Source organism: Chionomys nivalis, chromosome 9, assembly GCF_950005125.1.
Source record: "Chionomys nivalis chromosome 9, mChiNiv1.1, whole genome shotgun sequence".
Taxonomy (NCBI): Eukaryota; Metazoa; Chordata; class Mammalia; order Rodentia; family Cricetidae; genus Chionomys; species Chionomys nivalis.
In genome coordinates, this window is record NC_080094.1 from 87,972,239 (window position 1) to 87,982,668 (window position 10,430).

The 10,430-nt window shown below is 49.1% G+C and overlaps 1 protein-coding gene across 1 annotated transcript; it reads right to left on the reverse strand.

The window, feature by feature from the left end:
• Window positions 1–4,828: 4,828 nt before the first annotated feature.
• On the reverse strand, window positions 4,829–9,182 carry LOC130880950 (uncharacterized). The gene is made up of 2 exons (XM_057780145.1): window positions 8,246–9,182; window positions 4,829–5,408 (listed from the first exon to the last, which is right to left on the reverse strand). The coding sequence occupies exons 1-2, from the start codon at window positions 9,012–9,014 to the stop codon at window positions 5,401–5,403; spliced, it is 777 nt and encodes a 258-aa protein (XP_057636128.1). The 5' UTR covers window positions 9,015–9,182; the 3' UTR covers window positions 4,829–5,400.
• Window positions 9,183–10,430: the final 1,248 nt, after the last annotated feature.

Sequence of the window (10,430 nt, forward strand, 5' to 3'; positions counted from 1 at the left end):
CCTCATCGTCTTCAATAGCTCTTAATCCAAATTTGGCTGTCTAACTGTCCTGATGCCGGGTCCTTCTTTGACCCCAGGGCCACCCTTTGCACTATGTGATGCTGTAGTGTTTCCAGCTTGCATCATAATGAGTGTGGTGACCAAAGATGATGACCGTTTTATGTAGAATTGGCCACATGGAATGGACTGAAGGCAAAAATAGATGCTGTGTATGAAGTCTGGCTAAAGTTCCTACTGGTCTCAGTGTACCTCTGGGGCATCTGCAGGAGTCAGGAGAGAGGTGGGAAGAGCTTGGTTTCTTGTGATGGTTGCTGGGTGGTAGAAGGGATTGCCCATGAGTGACCATGGAAAGAACGCCAGCTGAAGCAGCCTGGGGGGCACAGTAGGGCCATTGTCTCTCTAGCTCTTGTATCACCACTAACATGGGTTTCTGGATACTTGGTCCCCATCTGGGAACAAACTGTCACTTTTCTTGCAGGGTTAGCTGTGTGAGACTCCATTCTCAGAGGTTGCCTGATCACCATGCCTCTCATAAACTGCATTATTTCCTCCACAGTCCCAGTCCCCCAAGGTACCCATCTTTTTCCATCTGCCTACAGTTAAGGTTGTGTGTGTCTGTGCATGTGTATGTGCTCTTTCATTCCCATTGCAGTCCCTTCTCTGCCTCTTCCTTTTGACAACAATCTCACTATGATATTGCTGCTTCACCTTAGTTGGGGAAGGTCGCCTACTCTGGGGCTCACAGCTGATGATCCTCTCTCAGATGTGGCCCGCCCATGTCCAACCTACCAGCACTTTTTGTCTTTGAAATCCCCAACCCACCTGTGCTAGGAAGCCCCTGCCTGGCTCATCATTCAGCCAGGGTCCCCCAGTCATGGCCTCCTCACAGAACAAGACAGGCCCTTCTCTTTTGCCCTTGTGGTCTTTCAGTTTCTCCTGACAGTGCCTACAGATCAAAATTTTACCCATGACCAGCATGGATTGCAAATACTCCAGAACTAAGAACTTTGCTATCCTAAGTGTTCTCCTGTGCCCTCTCTCAACCTAGACTCCATGATCACTAGTTGGACTGTGTCTTTCTGATGCAAAAGTCCAAATTCAGTAAAGTGGAGCCTGATTTGCAATAGGATCTTGTAGAGATCAGAAGTTGAGGCCACATTGGAGTTACTTGATCTCCTCAAGGACAGCAAAGTATTGATAAAAAAATATTTCAAATACTTGGGTGGGATACCAGGGAAATCAAGTCTTTGAGCTCAAAAGTACTGCCGACATTGCTCATTTTTATTACTAATGCGCCCTCTAGTGACTGTCCTTGGTTGTCAACCTGACTGCAAAGGAATTAACTAAAACACAAAAGACTGGGTACAGTTGTGAGAGATTTTTTCTTAATTTATTTGATTTGGGAAGACACAATTCTATTCGAGGCCACAGGAATTATGTTGTCACTGGCTCCTCACAGACTGACCATACAGAATTTAGTCACAAAGCCAAAGGGCATCTGAAACTTCCAGCCAGGACTCTCAGTGTGAGCCTGTATGTCTTTTGTCTATCTCACCTGCCTATTGACACTTGTTGTTAGATACTGCCAATCTCTTCCTCTAGCATAAGCACTGCCTAGCCCACTGCTGCTTCCATCCTAGACAGACAGAATCTATATATTTTATTTTAAGAGGCAATAACCAGAAGTCTGTTCCCCAGCACCTTTGCTGGCCTTTTCTTTGGTGCATCATATCCCCTTCTGTGCCTTTTCTCCTGGAGCACAGATGGAGCTAGGCTCTAAAGTGGATGCACTCTGAATACAAACCATGGGCTGGCCAGACACCCAGATGATATCAGAGACTTTCCCCTAAGCAAGCATCCATGGACATCACCCTGGGTTTGCCTCTGATCAAAGAGATTATTGTTTCCAAGGCCACCAGGTAGTTGCTCCCTTGTATGTTTCTTGAGAAACAATGTTGTTCCTTGTGCTCATGTATGCTTGTGATTTGTTAACAGGCGGTGTCTGGTGTCCAGAGGGGAGCTTTACTGGGTTGATCAGTATTTGGATTTTTGAAAAGTTGGTAAATTCAAAATTGGATACATGCAGAATAGACTCTGTGGTCCTTTTTTAAAACACCAGTTTCATGAAAGAGAAAATACTAAATGATCTAGCAATATTGAACACTAGCTCAGTAGATATTTTATCCCTTTGATGTCATTACTTCATGCCTAAATAACCCTTGTGGTTGAAGTTTTTCCTACTTAGTTTGTGACTATTCTTTGTAAACCCTACTGCTTTAGTCAGGTTTTCCAGAGACCTGAGACTAGAAGAACTAGAGATATATCACATTGGTCTAGAGATAAAAATAATTTTGCCTATTGTCTAAATCTTGTGGAACAAATAACATCAAATGAAAAACAGCTGCTCCTGGTTGTAAATGAGTAATTTAGATAATCAGGGATTTGGAGGTGTGACTACCTCCTCCAGACTGGTTATATCAACCTTAAGTGACTTTGTGAAGGGTATGCTGCTCCCTGTGAAAATAAACAGGTGATAGTGTTGGTTAGAGGAGTAGCAGTATTGCTGGAGAACACCAGGAGGAGGCAAAATGCACAAGGAGTCTGTGTGTAAATCAATAGGAGTTGGGCTGAACAGATAAATAAATAGATAAATAAATGCTTCCTGGGGAGCACAATGTCAAGAACTGCTTCTCGGGTACAGAGAGGAAGAGGGAGGACTCCCTCTGTCAAGAACTGCTTCTCAGGTACAGAGAGGAAGAGGGAGGACTCCCTCTCTCAGGAACTGCTTCTCAGTAACAGAGAGGAAGAGGGCGGACTCCCTCTGTCAAGAACTGCTTCTCAGGTACAGAGAGGAAGAGGGAGAACTCCCTCTGTCAGGAAAATTTCTTTTAAATCTTGTCTTAAACAGAATGGGTTCTCTTGAAACTAGTAAGCTTCTATAAGAAGTCTGTGCCGGGTGGTGTTGGTGCAGGCCTTGGGAGGCAGAGGCAGGTGGATCTCTGTGAGTTCGAGGCCAGCCTGGTCTACAAAGGGAGTTACAGGACAGGCTCCAAAGCTACAGAGAAACCCTGTCTCGAAAAACCAAAAAAAAAAGAAAAAGAAAAAGAAAAAAGAAAAAGAAGTCTGTGAAGTTCTCTGTTGCTGTGAGTTCTAGCACTTAGAGTTAATGAAGTATTGCACCATATGCAGTCCTGCACCCTTCCTCATGTACTGACCTCTTCTCCTTCTTGATGCACTGCAGGTATCCCAGCTCAGCTATACAAAGCTTATGATACAGATTAATCCAGCCCTGGAAAAGGCAGAATTGAGAAAACCTTCTTATGGGAGGGAAGGAATTGTTCTTGATAACAGGAAAATAAATTTCCTCTCAGTGGGGTTGAGGAAGTGCCAGAGCCCCTGCTGGGGCTGTGGATTGAGCCAACAACAGAGGCCATGTGACTTGGTGAGCAGTGTGCCTTTGCAGATTTGGTTTGGGAGAGGGGACGCAAGAGCAGAAACCAAAGCTCTCTGCTCTCCCCTTTTGCCAGGCAAATTTCAGAGGGTTTTGTGGATGTGCTTCTTCCCAATGACTGGTTTATTCTTGTCAAGCATTTCTGGAATAGATCTGACTTCTGAGACTCTAGGTGAGTCAGAGAGTAAATGTGTGGAGGTGGATGACAAACCAGGGCTTTTCAAAGCTCAGCTATAACAGGGGAGTAGATGTTTGACTGGCTTTACCTTTCTCTGACTTTGTTTTGTAGTGCTTGGTACTAAACCTAGGCTTTGTAAATGTTAGATAAGGGGCTGGAGAGATGGCTCAGTGGTTGAGAGCACTGACTGCATTCCAGATGTCCTGAGTTCAATACCCAGCAATGGCATGGGGCTCACAACCATCTGTAATGCAATCTGGTGCCCTCTTTTGGCCTGCAGGTATACATGCAGACAGAACACTGTATACATAATAAATAAATAAATAAATAAATCTTTAAAAAATGTTAGATAAGTGCTCTCCCAATAAACTATATCCCCAGGCCTCCACGGGAACTGTATAAACATATTTTCACTCTGGAGTCTTCGGGCCTGCAAGTGCAGAGGTCTGAGAATGATGCATTTAGGCCTATACATTTCAATGTATAATCTGTCCTTCTGTGACTGTTTGGGAAGGTGTGACCTTGAGGGAGGTGTGTCACTGGGAGTAGGCTTTAAGGTTTCAAAAGCCCAAGTCATTCTCAGTTACTTCTCTCTGACTCCTGCTTGTGAACCAAGTTGATACAAGCTTTCAATTACTGCTCCTCCACATGCCTGCTGCCATGCTCACCACCATGATGGTCATGGAATCATGAGCCCAGAATTAAATGGTTTTGAAAGACCCCCCATACTTAAAAGACCCCATACTTAAATACTATGTTAAATTCTGCTGAAAATTTAGCTGGGCCCCCAGGCTCAGCCGATGCTAAAACTGGATATCTATGGGTTGCAGACTCACTGACTAGGCTAAGGAGAGGGACACTCCACTCCCCCAAGACATCCTATCTAAATTGCCAACTTGCTACAGGGTGTTTTGTCTGTCTTTATGGTTTTTCGGGGAAATTCGAGAATAGACATGGGGCCATTCCCGGAATGAGCTAAGCACAACAATTTGAGAACCAATGAAATGCTTGTACTATACTACCCTCTTATGTAATCATTTTTCCCTATAAATATGGCTGTTTGAATTAGCCCAGGGTGGGCAGTTGCCGTAAGCTACTGTTGCACCCTCAGGTGCCTGTGTAATAAAGACACCTCTTGCTGATTGCATCTGTTATTCTTTTTTATACGGGAGGTGTTGTTGTTCGGGAGGGGGAGACACGAGACGCGCGGGGTTGGGGAAGGAGAGACGAGACACGCGGGGTCCCACGTGGGTAAACTTTAATGGGGGAGGGTAACATACAAGGAACGGGAGTGAAGAGACGAAAGGAAAAAGGGAGGGGAGAGAGTGAGAGGCGGGCGAGAGAGAGCGGGCGGGTTGGAACGCCCATTTTTAAAGGGCTCTGGGCATTTTGGGAAAAAGTGTCCTTGCGCGTGCGTAGTTTTCCATTGTACCACTGGGGTTTGTAGTCCGCTTGGAGACTGTATTTTCTGCGCACGCGTGGCCTTGTCTCCAAAGGAACAGCATTCCACCCTTTTGGTTTTATTAAAAAAAATTGAGGGGGGGGGTTGAGGGTCTTAACGGGTAGGGAATAGGGGCGTAGCCCGGTCTCTCATGACTGCTTCCTGCTGACTTTGGGCGTCGAGGGGTCCGGGGAGCGTCCGGTTGTCCTGATGTCATATCGATGTTTTGTCCGCTGGCATCAAGTGGCTGATTGAAGAAATCGCATCTGTCTGGAGATCGCATCTGCTTGGAGATTGTATTTGTCTGGCTCTTGAGTAGCTGGGTCACCGTTAGGATGCTGGAAAGCAAAAGTCGCATTAGTAGAGAGAAAAAAAGTTAGAGGGGAGATTTGGGGTGGAGGGGGTTGGGGTGGGGGGAGGCTTTTAGGAGGCCAGGGGTTAAGAATAAGAATAAAAAAGGTAAATGATACTTATTCCGTTAATTGAATGATACTTATTCCGTTTTGCTTGTGTCTGCTTTGTCCAGGTGGGTCCGGCTGGTGTCTTGGAGCTTAAAGAAAATGTCTTAAAAGAAATAGATTTTAATCATATATTCCTTAACATTTTAGGGGTCACTGCTGCAGTCAGTGACAAACCTGTTATGTCAGGAACTTGGTTAAGCATTTGCTTATCACCTGAACCTCTTGGCTCTGTGTTTGATGATGATTCCTGTAGAGACGACTGGATGGTTATTTAGGAATTTAGAAAAGGGAGGGTGTATTAGCACAGGAGGAAAAAATGAAAAATGAGACCGTTGTTTTCCTTAGGCTGGAGTAGAGGGGGTTGGACCTGTTGTCCTTTGGAACTTGAGGGAACATGGTCCCGTCTGAGTTACCGTGTAAGGAGGATTGTTCTGAGCTGTAGGGATGAACGGTTTCAGATGTGACAGGTGAATCCAGTGAGGAATTCCCTCGAGCTTGGCAGCTGTGGGAGTTAGAAGAATTACCCTGAGAGGACCCTGCCATTTAGGGGAAAGGGGTGAGGGACGTTGACCTGGAGGTGAGAATAAAACCTTATCTCCTATTTTAACCGGCGGTGGGCATGCGTTGGCACATGGTTGAGGTAGTGAGTGATCCGTGAAGTCCCACAGCAGTGAACGTAGGTGGAAAAGGAGGGGAGTGAGCAGGTGATCAGGAAGGGGAGAGGTTCCCGATGGGAGGCCAGGGGTTAAAACTGGCCGCCCATACATGAGTTCAAAGGGTGAAATGAAAAGGGGGCCCTTTGGGAGAGCCCGGAGCCTGAGAAGGGCTAGGGGCAAAAGCCTTACCCAGTCGAGGTGAAGTTCTTGTGACATCTTAACGAGGGCATCCTTTAAAGAGCGGTTAGTCCGTTCTACCTTACCTGAAGAGAATAAGAAGTTCAGCGGCCGCCAAGGCACGTATGCAGGATGCCCAGCCCTGAGTGGTGAGGTCCATTTTCTTTGACAGGTAGGCTACAGGTGCGAAGGAGGGTCCCAGTTGATGACCTAGGACTCCCAGAGCGTAACCTTCCTTTTCTGCTACGTAGAGAGAAAAGGGGCGGGTTAAATCTGGAAGATGGAGTGCTGGGGCCTGGATAAGGGCCTGTTGGAGTCTCCGGAAGGGCTTGGTGATGGGGTGGAGAAGGGGCTCATGCAGAGAGCCGAGAGCTGCTTCGTATAGAGGGCGGGCAAGGAGGGAGAAGGAGGGAATCCAGGAACGCAGGAAACCAGCCACTCCTAGGAATGATAAAACCTCTTCTTTGGTGGAAGGAACTGCAAGAGATTGAATTAGTTTTTTTCTGTCCAGAGTGATGGCCTTTTGGGTTGGGGTTATGGTTAATCCCAAATACGTTACCTGAGTGGTGGACAATTGAGCCTTAGAGGGGGAAACTCTGTAGCCCTTTTTGGATAAGAAATTTAATAAGGCGGCGGTATCAGTCCTACTAGTCTCCAGAGATGGGCTACACAGCAGAATGTCATCGACATAAAGTAGCAGTTTTGATTTAAGGAGGGACAGTGAGAGCAGATCAGAGGCCAGGGCCTGGCCAAAGAGGTGTGGGCTGTCCCGGAATCCCTGAGGGAGGACGGTCCAAGTTAGTTGTGTGGAGAAGTTAGTATCAGGATCTGTCCAGGTGAAGGCGAAGATGTTTTGAGATTGAGGGCTGAGAGGAATAGAGAAAAAGGCATCTTTTAGGTCTAAAACTGAGAAGTGGGAGGTTCCTGAAGGAATGTTAGACAGAAGGGTGAGGGGGTTAGGGACAACGGGGTGTAGCGGGACAACAGCAGAATTAATACGTCGGAGGTCCTGAACCAAACGATAAGTTCCGTTAGATTTCTTAACAGCCAGTATAGGAGTATTAAAGGGAGAAGAGGTGGGGCGGAGCAGCTTTTTCCTTAGAAGGTCAGAAATTATGGGTTTTAGTCCTCTGAGGCTCTGGGAAGAAAGGGGGTATTGAGCTTGAGTAATATACTTGGTGGGATTTTTTAACTGAATAACGATGGGGGAGTGGTGTTTAGCGACGGCAGGATTCTGGGTGTCCCACACGAGGGGGTCCACCTGGGAAGCTGGAAGAGGAAAGGGCGTGTTAGTATCAGGAGATCGTGGGGCCAGGAGAAGCAGCAGCTGCGTCACCGACGAATCTGGAACAAAGCGGGTGGGGGGTGCGAAAGAAATGAAGGCCCCCAACTTGGTTAGGAGATCCCTTCCCAAGAGTGGGACCGGGCAGGTTGGTAAAACTAGGAATGAGTGGGTGAGAAAGATATTTTTAAATATACAATTGAGAGGTGGAGTCTGGTGAGGAAAATAAGGCTGTCCCCCTACCCCAACAATAGGGGAGTTTGAGGGAGAGGTTGGTCCCCAAAATTCTCTTAGAACCGAGTAGGTTGCTCCGGTGTCCAAAAGAAACGAAATGAGGCGTCCCGACACTGTGAGAAGTACCCGTGGCTCCTGGTTGCAGATGGGCGTGGCGGTCGGGTCGTCGGAGCCCGGGAACCTTCAGTCCTCCAGGGCCAGGCCCAATAGATCGACCTGAGAATCCCCTGGGCCTGTTGCCCCCGCATCATCAAAGGCACGGGGGCAATCTATGGACCAGTGACCCTCCCTGTGACATTTTGGGCAGGGACCCCGCGGGTTACGATGAGGGTTAGGGCAACTTTTTGCCCAGTGACCCGCCTTACCACACTTGAAGCATGGGCCCGGTGGCTCACGCACCCCGGGAGGTGGGGGGGCAGCACGAACAGGACGGGTCGAGTCTGTCACCTCTGCTGGCCGGGCAGGCGCGGTTATCACGTGGCAGTGGTTGCGAGCCTTGTCGTTCCTGGCGTGGTACACTTTGAAGGCCACCTCCAGAGCCTGTGCTTGTGGGGTTAGGGGACCCTTTTCAAAACGTCTGAGCTTGGCTTTGATATCCGGGTAGCACTGGTTAAAGAAATGGGTCATTAGAAGCTGTCTGCCCTCAGTGGATTCTGGATCCATGTTCGTAAACTGTAACATGGCTTTGGTAAGGCGGTCAAGGAATGCGGAAGGATTTTCCTTAGTGTCCTGAAAAATTTCTGCAAGTTTAGAATAGTTTACTGGTTTAAGGGCAGCCTTGCGGAGCCCTATCATGAGGCAAGTTAGGAACCGGTCTCTGGCCAGAATGCCCCCAGGGGAATTATAATCCCAGTGGGGTTCCTGGTCTGGCACCGCCTCTGCCCCCGGAGGGTGGGAGGCTAAGGTTTGGTGGACTTCATCAGCATGGAGTCTCGCTTGCTCCCAAACCCGCCTGCGCTCCTCGGGAAGCAAGTTATTAGACAGGATCATAAAAATGTCATGGTAAGTTAGGTTATAAGATTGGGTTAAATATTGAAACTCCTTTGTGAAATTGGTGGGATTAGCCGTGTATGACCCGAGTAACTTAGAAATATGTGAGAGTTCCGATAAGGCGAACGGAACGTGGACTCTCATTACACCCTCTGCCCCAGCCACCTCCCGCAAGGGCAGAACGGTGGCTGGTCTGACTTGACCAGCGTCAGACTCCGCAGCACGCGAGCGTGTGAGCGGAGGGGTGAAAGAAGGTGCAAGGCGGTGGGCGGGAGTGGAGCCGCCCAGAGGGGCTTTGGAAGATCGCGGCCTAGGGACGGGGCGGGAGGGGGATGGGGAAGAATCCAAAGACGTTCCCGACTGTCTGTATGTCCTGCGGTGGGGGCGGGTGGAAGCCTCCACCCCCCCATGCGACCTGTGGTGGGGGTGGGGAGAATTTTCCAGCCGCTCCCGGGATCGGCGGGGGCGGGTGGAAGCCTCCACCCCCCCCTGCGACCTGCGGTGGGGGTGGGGAGAGTCCTCCAGCCGCTCCCGTGATGGGCGGGGGCGGGTGGAAGCCTCCTCGGAGGAACTGGGTGAAATCCCTGTAGATCCAGAACGGGAGCCTGTTGGGGAACTAGACGGAGAACGGTTAGGTGACCTGGAGGAGGATTTTCTGTGCCTAAAAGAAACTTTGGAGGAAAGGGGAATGGAAGAACCATCGTTAGATCTGGCAGAACGGGAAGGAGTAGCCCCGCGAGGCCGGGGAGGTGGAGGTTCGTCCGCGGGGTCCATAGCAGGAGCAGGAGGTTCCGGGTGGGGCGGCATTGCTAAGAACATGTGAGCAGGTGAGCACTGAGAGACAGTAGAAGGATTTGTTTTTAAAGCCATGTAAAAGAATGCCATAATATACATCATTTCTTTCCATTTAGCAGAACGGTGGCAAAAGTTAGCTAGTTCCCGTAGAATATCGGGGTCAAAAGACCCGCAAGATGGCCATTTAAAGTTCCCCTGTAGGCCGTAGGACGGCCACCTCTTAGAGCAAAGGCGGATGAGTGTAGATAATTTAACAGAAGGAATTAAGGCGTGGGGCTGTAGGGCTTCCAACAGCTGTCCCAGAGGAGAGGAAGGGGGAATTGGTTTTGAAGACTTAGCGCCCATGGCTAGAACCGTGAAAATATCCGCAGAAGGCACCCGAAGATGCCCCGAACACAGTTGCTCTGGACACAGGCGTCAGAGTACCCAGGGGACCGTGCTATGGGCTAGCTGACCCAGTCCTAGTTTTCGACGGGAGACGGGGGTCTAGGCTAGGAGGGGACAGTTACGCCCGAAGGCTTCCCGTTGCAGCCGAAGAACACCCAGGCCCTGTGAAAAGGCGTCCGATTTCACAGGGGGGGTGGTAGGACCTTGGCTGAGTCGAATTCAGCCAAGGTCGGGCCGCACCGTAGCGGCGGGCCGCACCGTAGCGGCGGTCACGATGAAGAAGAAGAAAGAAAAGGAATGAAACAGAGGACAGAGAACCAAAAGCCCCGGGCTTTTGGGCGCGGATAAAAACAGGTCTAGCCTAGGGCGGAAGGTCGG